The sequence below is a fragment of the Heterocephalus glaber genome, unplaced genomic scaffold (assembly GCF_053883595.1).
Source record: "Heterocephalus glaber isolate CG9 unplaced genomic scaffold, H.glaber_assembly_v1.0 deba00000809, whole genome shotgun sequence".
Taxonomy (NCBI): domain Eukaryota; kingdom Metazoa; phylum Chordata; class Mammalia; order Rodentia; family Bathyergidae; genus Heterocephalus; species Heterocephalus glaber.
The window spans coordinates 10,787,429-10,804,555 of NW_028258163.1; the positions used below are offsets into that span (position 1 = coordinate 10,787,429).

General features: G+C 40.0%; 1 protein-coding gene and 1 long non-coding RNA gene across 7 annotated transcripts in view; one reads left to right on the forward strand and one right to left on the reverse strand.

The window, feature by feature from the left end:
• Positions 1-5,947, forward strand: part of LOC101720507 (uncharacterized) — a 34,173-nt gene extending 28,226 nt beyond the window's left edge. For both annotated transcript variants that reach the window (XR_015449808.1, XR_015449809.1), the window contains exon 4: positions 2-5,947. This is a non-coding gene — a long non-coding RNA (uncharacterized LOC101720507). The remainder of the gene's footprint in view (position 1) is intronic.
• LOC101708271 (transmembrane and coiled-coil domain-containing protein 5B) lies at positions 1,385-15,036 on the reverse strand. Of its 5 annotated transcripts, none has more exons than XM_087207541.1 (12): positions 14,819-15,036; positions 13,406-13,983; positions 11,667-11,813; positions 11,282-11,381; positions 10,993-11,043; positions 6,950-7,018; positions 5,492-5,548; positions 5,001-5,060; positions 4,457-4,521; positions 3,096-3,168; positions 2,802-2,845; positions 1,385-1,784 (listed from the first exon to the last, which is right to left on the reverse strand). In XM_087207541.1, the coding sequence occupies exons 2-12, from the start codon at positions 13,537-13,539 to the stop codon at positions 1,586-1,588; spliced, it is 999 nt and encodes a 332-aa protein (XP_087063667.1). In that variant the 5' UTR covers positions 13,540-13,983; positions 14,819-15,036; the 3' UTR covers positions 1,385-1,585. The 5 variants fall into 5 exon arrangements, with proteins under 5 accessions (XP_087063667.1, XP_087063666.1, XP_021097383.1 ...); XM_087207540.1 differs by having other exon boundaries at positions 11,264-11,381; XM_021241724.1 differs by lacking the exon at positions 14,819-15,036 and adding an exon at positions 12,535-12,587 and having other exon boundaries at positions 11,264-11,381; positions 13,406-13,472.
• Between the last annotated feature and the right edge of the window lie 2,091 nt (positions 15,037-17,127).

A 17,127-nucleotide genomic window follows, 5' to 3' on the forward strand; every position in this document is an offset into this window, starting at 1 on the left:
GACCCCAGAGAGAAAATCTGGGACAAAGCCATGCCTGAAGCCAAAGCAAACATGTAGTGTCTCTTCTACTCTGATGTTGTCCCAGGGAAATTCAGTTAAAACTGTATCAAGAATGATCCCTACAAAAGCAAAGGTCACTTGACATACGAAAGGCCTAGGAAGAAGGAGCTGCCCAAGAAGGTGCCTCCACCAATTTAGCTTCTGTAACCATGGAGACACCAACAGCTGACCAGATGACCCTGTATTCTGTGCCACATATACCTGCCTTCCTTCTGTACTAGCAATATCCTGCCAGCTGTCCTGCAAAATGTGAGCCCTCACAATAGAGTCTAGGCTCATGGTTCCAAGTGTCACCCTCCAGATACAAATTATCCAAGGAATCACTCACTGTTTTACTAAATCTTACTTTGCAAAGACATCACGTTAAGGGGCTATGTGAGATGTTGCATAAATTAAGGAACATTATTCCCAAAGTCAAGGCACATAATTATAATACCATAAGGCAGAAGACAACATGATGGAAAGTCCAGAGAATGTGCTAGGAGCATTCAGAAGTGAGAAGGAGGGAGCAGAGGAGTTTATGGGAAGGGTGACATTTGAATTGGAATTTGAATGATAACAAGGTATTTGGCTATATCTAAAGTAGCAGTCCCCAACCTTTTTGGCATCAGAGACTGATTTTGTGGAAGACAATTTTTCCAAAGACAGGGGTGGGGTGAGGTGGGGTGGGTTAGAGTAGTTTGTGGATGATATAAAGAAGCAGGCAATGTAGATGTGTGCAGTTGTCAGGGTTTGCACTGTGAGAATCTTCTGTCCCTGCTGATTTGACAGGAGGTGGGGCTCAGGCAGGAAGGAGAGTGGTAGTAAGCAACTGTGAAGCCAGAGGAGGCATCCCCTGCCTATTTTCTGCTGCTCGCCTCCTGCTGTGTGGCCTGCTCCCTGACATGTTAGGTACGCCTGATCTAGAGCACTTTCTGATTTTACTCAGTCTTCTATTCACAATTGAAATCAGAGTAATTTTCTCCTCTTTTAAGGAGGAGTGACTACATGTGGGGATGAAAATGGTGTTTCTCAGCCCATCTTACTCCTATAAGATGTAACATAAAATTTAAAAAGCTATAGGGAGAAAATGGTACTAAATAGTAAAATAGCAAAAGCTTTGTGTCCACCCTAGTAGTTCCTTAATTCAGTACCCCTCATGCACATCTCAAAGGGAATTGAAGGATCTTACAATGAACAGAGGATTTGTTTTTTCCCTTAAAAAAAATAATAAAGCAGGGAATGGAAGTCCTAGGGCAGTTTTTATTATCTTGTCTCAACAGCACAGGGTAGAACCTGAGTGCATAGTTAATGCCCCTGGTTTCACAGACCCAACACAGCAGACTCTGGTCAAACACATTATTTATTTGAAAGAGAAACGCTCCAAAGGGAGAACAAGGAAAATAATTGAAAGAAAAGATCAGATGTGAAGTAGAAGCTCTTGAGTCATAGGTTTCTACTTCCTTCCTGGCCCACACCCCTACACAAGGTCATAGCCTCAATTCCTCTCCTATAGGCCAATGTGAGGCCCACTGGTCACCCCAGACTAGTGTGGAAGAAGGGTGTCTGACTCAAGAGTGAGGAGAGGAGATAAGAAGTCTCTCAGCCTCTTCTGGTTCCTCCTGCTCATCAGCATGGGCAGGGTGTCCACGATAAGGTCTGGGTTTATGTACTGTAGATGGAAAAACAGGCAACCCAGCAGCTCAATGAAGATCAGGGCCATAAAGAAAAGCCACAGGAAAAGCCTGCAAAGAGATACTCATTATTAGCATGAGGGGAAGGGACAGCCCAAGGTCAAGCAGTGGGAGTTGAACCCCATATTCATAAATGGGTAGAGAATTGGTTTCTTCAGACAAAGCAGATGGAACAAAGTAGGATATGGGGGTACAAAGGGCAAGGGTAGGGGGCAGGTCAACACAGAAATAGAATTGTTCTCCAGCAGAATAGAAGTCCATGTAGAAAAGTTGGAGGAGTAAAAGATAATGCATTTCTGAACCTTTGGGGGTTATTAGAAAAAGTTCATAATTGTCACACTTGGGAACCTCATCACCATTAGTTCTCTCCAGTAAGCAGGTTTAGAATTTGAAGAAAGATTTAGCCATCCATTACATTAACATCAAAATGACAAAGGTTGGCCTTTGCTAAATAAACATTAGGTGCTCAATAGACCACAATAAAGTGTGTATGTTTTTATGTGGATCCAAGAAAAAAAATCTACCCTACCAACTGGTTAAAGGCTTTAAGTCTTCAACTTTATGGGAATGTCATAAATGGAAGCTTTTCATAAAAGTATTACATGAAGCATTTCAAAGTTAGTCTCATTTCAAAAATTTAAAAACAAAAGGCCCAGGAAGCTTAAGCATCTTTTTCTCTAATTTCTCAGCCTTCTGTAAAAGAACCAAGAAAACTAATGCACCCTATACTCTTTCTAGGAGAGTATAACAAAGATTACTATGTTTAGGAACTGAGAAGTAGAAAGAGGCCATCCCAAAGATCATAAGAATAAAAATTAAAAGTGAACTTCAAACTGTAGCTTCCATTCTAAACATATCCTAAGTAGCCACTAATCCCCCTAGCTATTTAGATCTTTGTAACTCTGGTGTTCCAACTTTGTGTTGAGAAAGGAAGGAAGGGTTTGGAGAAATCTGGGGCTGCCTGATGTTTTCTATATCACGGATATACTAATTCCTTTAGCCCTTATCAGGTTGCTTGCAGAGTGAGTGTAGCCTGGACTAAGTCAAAACCAAGATTCTGGCACTTACCTAAAAAAAGAGAACCTCTTCTCTTTCTTCATTATAGTCTTCTCCTATGGGAAGTAATAGAAACCAAAGCTGTGGCTGTCCAGGTGCTTACAGAAAGGTAGAATAGCAAGGTGGCTATGAGCAGAAACCCTGGGGCCAGGCTGTCCATGTTTGAATCCTACCTCTGCCACTGCCTAGCTGCAAAGGTCGCAGCAAGACACTGAATCTTATTATTTCCTAATTCTGGGGATATTAAAAAGAAGAAGAGGAAAAAAGGGGACAGAAGAGACCCAAAGAGACCCAGGTAAGACTTACCATGTTTTTTTGAATGGTCTCTACTAGAATTGACCCAGGCTTCGCTGCTTGGGAAGAATTCTGGGCTTTGGCTCTGGGTGAAAAAGACCATAGCCAAAAATTATGTAAGAACATCTGAAGAGCTGATAAAGGATGTTTTTCTAAGTCATGCAACATGTATGGTTAAATTTCTACATTCTTGATAACATTCACAAAGCTCAACATTTAAAATTCACAATTTGGGCCGGGGATTTAGCTCAGTGGTTCCACCACCTGCCTCGCAAGTGGAAGGACCCAAGTTCAATCCCCAGTACCAAAAAAACAAAAAACAAAAATAAAATTCACAATTTGTAGGAACTAGGAAAATATGATCCATTCTCAAGTGAAAGACAACCTATGAAGATTAAGCCTGATGTTAGCCTGAAGTTGGATTCAAACTCCAAAGTCTATTTCAGGGTGCCAGCTCAAATGTCAGTTCAGGTCATATATCTTCAGCTGGGCTGTTAACGGATTTTCCTGTGCACACCTGGTTTGGAGGTTAGCCAGAAATGTGGGCAGAGTTTAGGTACATAATTTGGAACTCCCCATGTCTGGCTCTCTACTTTCTTTCCAGCATCTTTGGCTGCTCTGAATTACATCCTCTGTTGTGAGTGTTTTCCACCCCCACCCCCTCCCCCAGAAAGAGGACAGACTCCCTCTTGGTGTTTTAGCTGCCTCTTATGTACTGTTTGGTGTGCCCTCAGGTTAGAAGCTACAAAAATAGGGGATATAACCTACTGCCATTCTTCCTACTTTTATTCACTCTCCAGTGGCTTCTGATCATTGCTCATTTGTTCTGTTTTGTTGTCTACTGTTTGTTATTTTCTGCTAGTGATTCAAACCCAACAAAAGAGTTTTCATGGGAATTTAATTAATAATCATCAAATGAAGGAGAAAAGGGAGAAGTGGCAGAGACACCTGGTTATTCCCATCAGGGAGGAGCATGTGTCAGATACTAGCCTACTTCCAAAAGTAAACATAGAAACTAGGCAAAACACATAACAACTGTTTGTAATACATTGGAAAATACAGTCAGAAGCCAAAAGGCACAAAGCTTGAGCGAGGAAAAGCAAAAGCCAAGCTCCTTGTTCATTCAAGGCCTTCCCCCAGAGACAGTTTGCCAATTCATGGTGTAGGGCACTAAAGTCCACAAAGCAAATGCCAGCAACAATTGGTTAAGGAGGCAAAAGTGCGAGTTCAAGATCATCAGTTACTATGATTGAAGGGGGGAAATTCAAGGGAAGAAGGAACCTCTGAGAAATGAATTCAAATTCTCCATGGATTTTCCTTTCAGTGTGGTAGCTTCACTTTGATCCATTAGAGGGGTTGCTTTTTTCACTTACATTTCTTTATTAAGTATCAGCAATTCTTTTTCCTTTTCCAACTGCCTCAGCAATTCCAGGTACATCTTTCCATGTGGGGAAAAATGTCATTAGCAAGAGTATTTGTAGTTTATCTCAATATCATCAACAAAAAATATTCTGCTAACATTAACTCCAAATATTCCAAACCTTACATGCCAAAGTGTACACAAAGTAGGAAGGTGTTCTAATAAAAAATTAGGAGAGTCTAGTGACCAGGATGAATGCACATCAACAAAAATTGTAGACTCTGCTCATATTCTGGACCCAGCTCTGACATATACTGTGTTCCCTAGAGCATGTTACCCAACTCCCAGTCTCACTGTCCTCTTCATCATAACAATCATAACCTCATTGAGTTACTGGAAAAATTGATTAGTACAGTGCCTGCCACAGTAACAACTGTTTTATTGCTGCTACTGTTGCATAAAAGGCATTTTTTTCCCCAGGGGAAAATCCTAGCGTGATGAGAAACCAAGGATCTCATGGCTGTGGGGAAATTCTGCCTCAACTCTGAAGTGTCTACCCTTATGCAGTGGCTCTGCTCCTCACAAAGCTCATGAATGAGTTGGTAGTCACTCTGCACCTAGGAAAAAGAAAAAAAAATAAAATTAACAATCCTCATTAGTTAAATCAGAACAAGTCTAGGCTCCTCCCTGAAAATCTACCTGGCAAAGAGGACATTTGGCTGGCTACCTAGCAACAACCACCTCACAAAGAGGGGAACAGAGTCTAACTGTGAGCAAAGGAAATGGTTTGCCAGGTTGTCTGTGCTTCTCTGGTGAAACATGTGAAACACTGGGGGATGTTATGAGGCAATTAAGTTTGGGGTTCAACAATGGTACATGGGTTAGAGGACTGTATCACAAATGGTAAGACCAGTACCCTAATAGAAGCTTTCATTCTCTTCACCTCCGTGTGAATCATAAGTCACTTGCCAGAGGTTTTTGCTCCCCCTGCCTGCCCCTGTTTTGGAGTTTCCCTGGGAAAACCTCAGTGGAAGGGACACTGCTCTACCTTGGCTATTTCCTTCTCTTGCAGTTCACAGAGCTCTACTGACTGTTGTAGCTTCACCTAAGGAAGACAATGAATGACAGCCAGATATTAATAACATTCTTCTGTGTGAGGCTAATGTATAATAATCACCCTCCCCAGGCCAACAGCCAGCATGGTAATAAAAGTTCTTATGTGTCAATAAGGACTAAAAGATATAATAGATAATGTGAAATAGGAAGAAAAGGGGCAAAGGGGAAGGAAGTGGGAGGGGTAGGGGAAAGGAAAATTTATGAGAAAAGGAAAAAATGGAAGCAAACTCTTTGAAAATAGGGAGGGGTGGAGGGGTTGAAGGGACGGCAGGGGAATGGGGAAAAATAAGAACCAAGAGAGATTATGTAAAGTTGCAAATTGCCAATGGTGAATGTAACTGTATTGTATACCTAAAATGTACCAATAAAATTAATAAAAAATGTAAAATGTTTTTAAAAACCTCTTATGTGTTGAGAACATACGATAATCTTAGGGTGGGCATGATTATCACTACCATTTAACAGATGAGGAAACAAAGGTACAGAGAAGTGGATAACTTGGTTAAGTCACATCATGGCCAAGCTGAAGTTCAAACTTCAGTAGGCTTACTCCTCAGGCAGGCTAGCCATCCTCCTTCCCCATCCTATGGATGAACTGATACAAGTTCCCTGGATTATTATTCTCATTCAAATGCTGTGGGGTATACATGACCTCTGAATCAGAGAGCAAAACAGAAACATTGCTTTCTTTTTCTAGAGAAAAACATAGAACAGTGGGGTTCTTCTGTGGTGAGTGGGCTTGGCCAAATTAACATATCTTCCACATAAATCTGCCAAGAGCTTTTCAGTAGAGTTCTTCCTCCTATTGGGAGTCTAATTCATTTGTTCAACAATTAATCATTGGGAATCTACTATGTGGCATTTTAAGATACTGGGGTGTAAACAACATAGTTTGAAAAGATTCATGTTCTTAATTGGTTTGCCTTGTGGTAAAGAAAAAAATAATAAAATAGAATTTAAAAAATACAACTTGACCTGTAAGCCAAAGCTTGGGAAAACCAGTTAAACTCATCAATACATATAATTTGGAAATTAGTATTTTCTTTCTACTTGAATGTCTGTATTTGTGTGTCCTCATTTCTATCATAAACTTCTTGAGGGAAGACCTCAGTGGGCATTCAAAAACATGTTTTATTAACTTTGGATGAAAAGGCCTCTTGAGCAGTTCTCTCCACTTGATGGCATTGAACTCATCCCTGTTATTGGCCACATCATAAATGGCCCACATGTCATCAGATTAGGTGGATGCAACAAAGGGCATAGGCTTACCTCTGATAACCACACAGAAATGCTCAGCACCGTGCCTATTAGAGCCCTTGAAAGCAGTTCTTCCCAGCATCTGGAATACTTACATCTCCCAGAAAATCTGTAGATTTGCTATTCTACTCACCTTCAATTCTGCCAAATTCTTCCTCAGGGTTTCTTTAGTAGGGCCAAAATTCTTAAGTCCCCTTGAAATCTGAAAAATCATTCCCCAAACTGTAAACATAGTAGGCCACATACAACACACATGAAAGCCCAGACTCACTGAGAGAGAAATAGGGCAAATAATTCCTTTCACATAGCATCCAAAAAACTGAAATACCTAGGAATCAACCTAACAAAAGAAATCAAAGAACTCTTCTCTGAAAATTATGGCACTCTGAAAAGAGAGATTGAAGATGATATCAGAAAATGGACAGACATCCCCTGCTCCTGGGTAGGAAGGATTAATATAGTGAAAATGGCCATACTTCCAAAACTGCTATATAGATTTAATGCAATTCCAATTGAGATCCCAGCAGCATACTTCATGGACCTTGAGAAAACAATCCAAAAAATTCATTTGGAACAAGAAGAGACCCAGAATAGCAAAAGCAATTCTAGGTAACAGAGACATGGCAAGGGGTATCACAATCCCCAACCTACAACTATACTACAAAGCTACTGTGATAAAACAGCATGGTACTGGCAAAGAAACAGACTTGAGGACCAGTGGAACAGATTAGAAGATGCAGAAACAACCCAGACACACTCAGTCATCTCATCTTCGATAAAGAAGCCAAACACCCTCACTGGAGGAAAGATAGCCTCTTTATTTTTTTTTCCCTCTGTACATGGCTTTTATTATTTACATAATACAATATAGCATCAATGCTGAATAGCATGATTATGTGCAATACATAAATATGAACTATCTGTACACATCTGCAGATCTAACTTGGAACTAAGGTACATAAAATTGAAACCAAAACTGAATGCTTTAATAAAAGAACTAGGACCAAACACTGCAATAAATCAGAAGTAGTGCCTCATGTACATACTTAACTATTTATAGATGAAAACAGGCATTACCACAACACTAACTATACTCATTTATATATAAAAAACACAAGTTTCATACATCACAGGAAACCTTCCATTATAACACAGAAGTGATATTACCAAACAAGCATCAGTGAAGTATACTGCCTTTTCTAGTTGTTATTGTTCAATGCTGTAGATAATGCAGTCCATGCAATACACCCAAGAACACTAGAGTCCTACACCCAAGTACAATTAATATGATAAAGCAGCCCTCTGCAAGTGGTGCTGGATACCACTAAGAAGTCTACTGCAGCCATGTTGGTTATGATTTTCCATGCAGAAGGGTACAATTACATTAAAACCGAAGTCTTTAAAAAGCTTTGAGCATTCTTTCTTGAACCAAAACATTCAACAAAAGATGCACATGAAAAATTAACTGTTCAGATACCTTTGCAACTTAAAAATTCAGATGCATGTTATTCAATAGAGCTGCTGTATATGAAAACCAAACAGTTTTAATTTCTTCTTGTAAAGTGATTAATCCTAGTGCAGTTCTGTACTACACACATTTTTAATGAGAATAATGCAGACATCTTCTGGTGCAGGCCAGCACAAACTTCAAAGATTATCCCAAGACCCTGTTGTTGGCTTGATGGTTTTACTTATAACCAGTTGCGATGTACAACCTTTCACCGAATGTCTTATTTGACAGCCTTTAGAAGACCAATTTAACCAGGCTTACATTTGGCACCAAACACTGGTTTCACAGAAAGGAAGGTCCAATCCTTCTTTAGAGCTTTCATCCTGCTTCCAAAGAACATGTGGAAATTAAGAGGGTGAAAAGTTTAACTATGGTAGAAGTAGACTACCAGTCAGTCCTTTTCTGATGTACCATTAAAAAAAAAAATACAGGCACATAACACTAGCCAAAGATTATACCTTGATAACATTCCCAAAAGGCAGATATGCTGCAAACATGCAGAGATTTCATTTGTTTGGCATGTGGGAACTAAATTTTTTCCCTTATTATCTGTGTTATTTCAATTTGCTGTGCAATTTCCATTCAATTTTATTCAGGGGAGGGCATATACATTTTGTAGGGCTGTATCTATCCAACTCAAGATAACCTCTTTAAGAAATGGTGCTGGAAAAATTGGGCTTCAACTTGCCAAAGATTAAAACTAGACGTGTATCTCTCACCATGCACTAAACTAAAATCAAAGTGAATTAAAGATCTAAATATTAAAATAGAAACTCTGAACCAGTTGGAACAGAGGTTAGGTAGAACCCTTGAAGACATCGGTGTAGGAAAAGATTTTATGAACAAAACCTCAGTTGCCCGTGAACTAGCACAAACAATCAACAAATGAGATCTCTTCTTATTAAAAAGCTTCTGCACAGCAAGAGAAACCACCAGCAGTGTGAAGAGACAACCCACAATGTGGGAAAAAGTCTTCACCTGCTCTTCCTCAGACAAAGGTCTACTATCTCGAAACTATAAAGAACTTAAAAAGATCAGACCTCCCAAATTTAAAGACCCAAACTGAAAATGGACATCTGAAATGAACAGACATTTCTCAGACAAAGAAGTAGAAATAGCAAATAAATACATGAAAACATGTTCAACATGACTGGTCATTCGAGAGATGCAAATGAAAACAATGCTGAGATTCCACTTCACTCCAGAAAGAATGGCTGCTATCATGAAATCAACCAATAACAAATGCTGGCGGGGCTGTGGGGAAAGAGGAACCCTGCCCCACTGCTGGTGGGAGTGTAGACTGGTGCAAGCACTGTGGAAATCAGTATGGAGATACCTCAAAGAACTAGGACTGGAAGTCCCATTTGACCCCGCTATTCCACTGCTGAGATCTTCCCCAAAGAATTAAAAGAATCATACCACAGTGATATATGTGCACCCATGTTTATAGCGGCACAGTATGTAATAGCTAAAGCTTGGAAACAGCCCAAGTGCCCATCACCTGGAGACTGGATAAAGAAGATGTGGGTTTTTTAATAAAATGGAGTACTACTCAGCCATAAAAAATGAGAAATTAGAGACATTTATAGCTAAGTGGATGAACATTGAGGCGATACTCTTAAGTGAAATAAATAGGACACAGATGTGTAAATACCGAATAGTTTCTCTGGTGTGAGAAATTGAAAGTGTAAATAAGGACTAAAATGTATGATAGGTAATGTGAAATAGGAAGAAAAGGGGCAAAGGGGAAGGAAGTGGGAGGACTAGGGGAAAGGATAGAAGGGAATGGGATTAATATGAGAAAATGGAAAAATAGGAACAAAATCTTTGTAAATAGGGAGGACTGGAGGGGTTGAAGGGAGGGGTGGGCAAGGGTGAAAAATAAGAACCAAGAGAGACTATGTAAAGGTGCAAATTTCCAATGATGAATGTCATTATATTGAATGTACCAATGATTAGAATGAATAATTGATAATGTAAAATAGGAAGATAAGGTCCAAAGGGGTAGGGGTAGTGGGAGGGGCAGGGGAAAAGAAAGAAGGGAAAGGAAAAATGATGAGAAATGGAAAAAATGGAAACAAAGTCTTTGTAAATAGGGAAGGGTGGAGGGGGTGAAGGGAGGGCTAGGAATGGGGAAAAAATAAGAACCAAGATGCATTATGTAAAGGTACAATTCCCAATGAGAAATGTAATTGTGTTGTATACCTACAATGTACCAATAAAAGAATTTAACAACAACAACAAAAAGAGTGAGAACAGAGAATGAGGCAGAATGGCTGGGGAAGGAGGAACGAATCTTGTCTCTCTCTCTACAGTCCCTTAGCCCTGCCACCACACCCTGTAATTCTCAGAGGACAAAAGCTGATATTAGCCACTATTTGTTCAAAGATTCAAAAGGTACTGGGGGACAGAGCACACAGACTTTTCTCGTTGCCCCCTGCTCCTCTTTCTGACTGGAACATATTGGGATTCCTAAGAAATGACCCTTGTTTCAAAGTCGTCTTTGGGGTGTGGAAAAAAGCCCCCCATTATTGTATATAATGCATTTCCTCATTCTGAGTGTGCACCGGACCTTCTCAAATGCTCGCAACCCACTCCACCATCCTTTCTCTTGTGAAGAAAATTACCCTAGGGATCCTGGAACCCTAGACCGAAGTCTCCCTTACCTTCTCCTGAAGCTCCTCCACATTCTTACTTAGGATTGTATTCTTTTCTTCCTGTGGGAAGGAGGAAGTAAAGGGGAAAAAGATGACTTGCTCCCATACTTGCCCTCCTCACCAGCCTGCTGAAATCATATCTGGGGATAGGCGAATCATATGCTCATCCCCCACACCAAGAATCAGGCCTCAGCCCTGAGTCGAGTACTTCATTCTCAGACCACTCCCTAAACGGCTCTAATTTCTACAGGTGGACAGTCTCTTTCAGAGACCTCCTTACCAGCTTTGCTATCTCTACCTCCAGATTCTTCAGAGCGTCATTCTTCTCAAGTATGATCTGGTTCAACTCCTCCTCCTCTTTATCAGTTTCTGCTGGTAAGGTGAGATCTCTTTCCAGACTGAAAAGTATAGTCATTCAGCTGTGGCTTTGCCCTTAAGGAAGTTTCCAGGGCCCCCACTTAAACTACTGCCTAAGTTTCAGGAAGCTGAATGATTGCTTATTGTGATGACAAGAAAATCAACCTAATGTGGAAATGTAAGGCAAAATTCTGTTCCTGTTTCAGAATCCACATAACAGACTGAGATTTGCCATCAAGGAAATAGACCTTCCTCCCACCCTTTTTCTATTCCAAGGGACCTCCATGTAAAGAGAAGCCCTTCTTATACCAACTTCAAAGCCTGACCTTTGAACGGTTTTTTCTTTCTCTTGAATTTTTCTAAGAAGAGCCTCATTTGCCTCATCCAGTGTCTGCAAATCCTTTTCAAGGTCTGAGTTCAGGCGGTTGAGGTTCTGTTTTGTGGCTTCTAAATTTTCTATTTCCATTATTAACCTATAGGAAAAATCAGTATTACTAAAGCCAGGCCAGGAACACATAAGAGCCCTAAGATTTTTATTCCTTCAACCCATCTCCTGTTGTGAACAAGCCTAACCAGATCTACTTTATTTTTCATAATAAATTTATGTCTACAATGCTTTTGTATAAGGTAAATTCCTAGGGTCGAGTCACATTTTTAAAATTTTTATTTTTGTGGTGCTAGAGATTGAACCCAGGACCTCATGCACAATAAGCAAACATTCCACCACTCAGCTGCACTTCCAGCCCTCAGTGTAATTTAAAATGTTTCAAGTGAAACCCACAAATCTAATACGAAGCAAAAATATTTTCACATGAGTAATTATACTCTTACTTTCAAAAACTTTGTAGGGTGCATGTGGAATCTAAGGAATACCTATAAAATATTTAAGGTGAGAAAAGGATTTCTTCTAGCCCAGCCAGGCAGGAGCACATCCTGATTAGAAAGCAAGGGAAGAATGACTCTTTTCCACACAAAAGCCAATTTGCTGTGTGAGACATTGACGGTCCCTGAAAACCCCATTATGGTCTCTTGAAGTACAGAGAACTGAAACCAAAGTTATTTCTTCCTAGGAAACATTCCCAAGCTAAAGGACATGATGTCCTACACAACTGAGGTCTCTCTCCTTACTGGATTCTGGAGACTACCCTTAATACAGTAGCTCCTCTCCTAAACTCCCTTGTTGTCATTACTTACATGTCACCTGGTGGGTTGTGTTTAACTTCTTCCACTGTAAGCTTCCTAAAATACTAATACAGACATTTGTTACAGAAACAAAGGCTTTATCATCTAACAGTGATTTGTCTAGGAAGGAACAGGCGAAAGTTAAGACTTTATACTTAAATAAGATGGAGCCAAGAAGAAACAAACACCTTCCATATTCTCACTTGCCAGGATTAATTGAAATATTTAATACAAACTAAATTTCAGTAAAATAGGTATTAGTTTAATTTAAAATCTCATAAATGAATCCTACCAAAGGATAGAAACCATTTTTAAAATATTTTTACTCTTTGGCTACATTTTCCCTTCCTTGTGTGCATTTGTTCTGTTGAGTCAAGTGTTGAAGTACTAATGTATGTTTTTTGACAAACTTACTGAGCTTATTGCTAACTCAAACCTTCAGAAAAACGTAGAAAAAATGAAAAGTAAGAAGTATCAAAAAGTGCCTGCCTGATTTCTATTAGTATGATACCCTCCCACTTTCCTTTAAACTATGGATATAACAGGGAGTTCGTCCTGAAACAGCAGCATGAGGAGGAAACAAAATACTACTACTGAAAGGAAGCCACAACATTATGATCTCAAGGATGGCATCTCCTACCCATTGTACCAACTCTACATCGGAACCAAACCCGATCTAAAAAAAAAATAATACCACAACTCTTCTCTCCTTTCACATTCCATCTTCTCTCCTTTGTCTGAGCATTGAAACTTTCTCATTTTAATTCCCCTTTCACTTCCTTCTCCCACCTCCTCCTTCCATCACATTGCCTGTATTTCCCTTTCCTTTCTTACATCCAAGGACTCCAAATGGTACTCTCTGAGCTCATCTGGATTTTCTCACCTGAGATTTCTTCTGTTCCCAGCAGAGATTCCCAACTGAAAGTCAGAAATTTCAGAAAGGCGTTGCCTTGGTAACTGAGTGCCATGCAGTGTGACCTCTGATATATAACCGGGGGCGGGGGGGCAGTATGTCATAAAGGACAGGAATCATAAAGGATAGTGCATCATAATCCCTGTACCAGAGTGGGAGTGCACTTCAGAAATTTAGGACAGTTTAGATGTCTTCTGAAACAGCTATGAGAGCTACAGGCATTTCTTGGCAGAGTTTAAATCTCTTCTGAGGAGATTTCCCTTTCTTGTGTGCATTTATCTTGTTGAATAAATTGTTGATATATTCATGTATGTTTATTGACAAACTTACTGAGAATTTATTGATGTATTCATGTATGTTTATCTCTAACTCAAACCTTCAAGGAAACTTATAAAAAAATAATAAAAGAGTAAGCCCAGAAGTGGGCTTATAGTTCATTCCCCCAAATTTCTAGGCCTACCAGTAGTTGTGATCACTCTTGTCTCTCATCCATAGTCTCCATTTGGCAACATCAAAAATTTCTGCTTCCAGGTCCAAACCATGCATCTCTATGCCAGAAAGAATATGACAGAAGTCTTATTGTGGGAAAAATAAGTCCTCATTTTTACCACTTTGGATTATTTGACCCTTTATTTTCTATCAACTGGCACTGTCAAGTCACTGGGAAAAGGGGTCTTGTCTTGCCACAGTGGAAGGTTTATGTGTAGGTGAGAAGGAAGATGGAAATAAGAGTGTTAGATCTATTGTTACTGTTCACTCCTTCATAATTCCCCTTGCATTTTTTGAGGTCTTAAATTATTGGAACAGCTGATGGAATTTTATATACCAGTTTTTACATATAGATTTTACATATCCCTCTCCTAAGCATTCCTGGCTTCTTTTGTGTGTGTGTGTGCTAAGAAGATGAGGCAGGATACAGAATTAGAGAAAAATTCATGATGATGTGTGCTTGAACTTCAAACTGTGCATTTCTGACTCTTGCAGTTAACTCCTTCCATGAGCTAAGCCAAACCTTTTTCAGATAAACTGTAGTAATCTCAGGCCTCCGAAAAAGCCTCACAGAACACATAACTGTCTCTAAGAATCTTTCTCCCATGCAGAAATATCTGTCGGAGTCTTGTCCATTCTTGTCAACTCAGCTCAAATCCTGATGCTTCTGTAGCTTCCTAAAAACTATGCCCCAAGTCTAGTAGGATGAATCCCTCCAACCTCTGGGTGTTTTCTGTTGTTTTTAATCTTTTCTCCATCCTATATTCGTCCACAAGCTCCTTGAGAGTGTATTTTCATCCAATTTATTTTTATTTTCCTCCTCACTTGTGCCTGGGGAGCACTGTTCATGTAGAATTCAACATGGAAGTAAATTGAGTTTGATACAGAACGCACCTGAATTTTCTTCTATCCTGGAACTCTGTAGTTGTGTTACCTTTAGCAAGGTATTTAATCTTGGTGAGCTCATGTCCTGAGCTGCGAAATGAGTGTTACCACTACTTTGCAAAGTTTTGGTGGCGACTGAATCAAATCGTAAGTATAGGGATTGTGGGCTGGGGGCTGCGGCGGCCTCAGGGCAGTCTCCCCGGACCCAGCCGGGCCTGGACGGCAGGGTGTGGGGAAACAGTGGAGCAGGGAGCAAAAGCGCTAGGGACAGTGGTCGCGGCGGGCGCGGAGGCAGCGGCGGCGGCTCCCCCGGAGGCTGGGGATGTGGGAGAGGCGCGGACAGCAGCGGCGGAGGCGGCGCTGCGGACCCGGGGGAAACTGCTGGCTGACAGGACACCCCGGAGAGACGGGAGGGAGCGGCCGCTGCCGCCTCTCACCCCGGAGCAGAGCTGGGCTCAGAGGGCGGCCCTGTGCTCCTCCGGCCACAGGCCAGCCGGCGCTACGCGGAGGGCTGGAGGTGGCGGCGATGCACTAGGCCTCGCTCCGGGGCGGCTGCCCGGACCCGCACTGAGTGGTGATTTTTTTGTTGTTGTTGTTAAACTATTTATAAATCAGCTTTATTGAGGTATAATTCATATACAATATACTGCATATATTTAAAATATACAAGTTCATGACTTTCAGCAAATGTATACAGTTGTGAAACCATTGTTATCATCAAGATAATGAACATTCCCATTATCCACCAAAGTAGTCCATTCCTTCTCTCTACTCCTATCCTACAGAATCACTGCTCTACTTTGTCGCTTTAGATGTCTGTATTTTCTGGAATTTTACTTAAAAATGAATCGTATATATGTACTCTATTTATACAGCTTTTTCCTCTTAATAAAATTATTTTGTGAGGGCTGGAGATTTAGCTCAGCAAGTGCAAGGTCCTGAGTTTGATCCCTGGTACAAAAAAAAATTATTTTGTGAATTCATCCATGTTTTTGCACATATGAACAGTTCGATCATTTTTTATTGGTAAGCAGTACTTCATTATATGGATATACTTTAATTTCTTTATACATTCTCTTGTTGATCCAGATTTGAGTTGCTTCCAGAAAGTTTTGAAGTATCAACTGAACATCTTCAATCTGAAAATCCAAAATCTGAAATTTTTTCAGATTTGGCACTGATGTGGTGCCAAAAAAAGACAATTTTACACCTGACCTCACAAGACAGGTCATAATGGAAACTCAGGCACACTAAAAATACTGTATAAAATTACCTGTGCATAAGGTGTATATGACATATAAATGATTTTCATGTTTAGAAATTTGGATTTTTATCCTTAAAATATCCCACTATGTATATGTAAATATTTCAAAATCCAAGAATCCAAAGCACTTCAGAGCCTAAGCATTGTGGATAAAGGATACTAAACCTGTATTGCAAATAAAGCTGCTATGAACATTCGTGTATAAATTTTTATATGGACATATACGCTCTTTACTCTGGCAAATATAAAGGAATAGAATGGCTGGGTCACATATCTTCCTTGGTGAAGTATCTGTTCAAATCTTTTGCTCATTTTTTAATTGGATTTTTTTTTTCTTTTTACTGCTAAGTTGTAAGAGTTCATTGTATAGTCTAGGTACATATCTTTGTCAAACATACAATGTGCTTCCCACCCGCCCCCCAGTGCTTGGGCCAAAACCCAGGATCTTGCACGTGCTAAAGTGCTTTACTACTGAGTTACACCCTTGTCCCAATATAATATGCATTTTAAAAAAATGAAATGTGGGCTAGCCATGTTGTTTAGTGGTAGGGTGCACACTTAGCATGAGACCCCAAGTTTGAGCTCCAGCACCATGCACACAAAAAGTGAAATGCTACTGCTTTAGATAACTGTGCTTTGTTACTATAACACATAGTCTATCTGCATTTAAAATTATCCTCGTAATAAGAAGCATTATCTCCATAATCCTCAGCCACAAAATTTTCTCATGCCTAGTAAGATGGTTAGTCAGCTGATACATGAAAAATATGGAAAGGGTGTAAAAGTAGCAAACATACAGGTTTTCTCAACATTTTTCTTCATCCTTCCTGATTTTAAGAGGCTCTTAGCAAACTCCTAGTAGTAGGAGATAAATGCTAGGATCATGTAGATAATGGTTAATCATCCTCCCCTCTTCTTTTAAGCAAGCTTTAAATGAGCAGAACATTCTTATGAGTACAACCTCTTATACTTTGTAAGAACTAAATTTATTTCTCTTAAACCAAGATCCTGCTGTTTTCAGGACTATTAAGCATCAATCCCTAGAGTGTATTTC

Bases quoted from the DNA above. Each gene is read 5' to 3' on its own strand.
- LOC101708271 (XM_087207540.1), bottom strand. From the start codon at position 13,539: ATGACATACTGCCCCCCCGCCCCCGGTTATATATCAGAGGTCACACTG. The intron at 11,814-13,405 runs GTGAGAAAATCC...TTTTTCCTATAG, and splicing joins GGGAACAGAAGAAATCTCAG to GTTAATAATGGAAATAGAAA. The intron at 11,382-11,666 runs GTCAGGCTTTGA...TATACTTTTCAG, and splicing joins AAAGAAAAAACCGTTCAAAG to TCTGGAAAGAGATCTCACCT.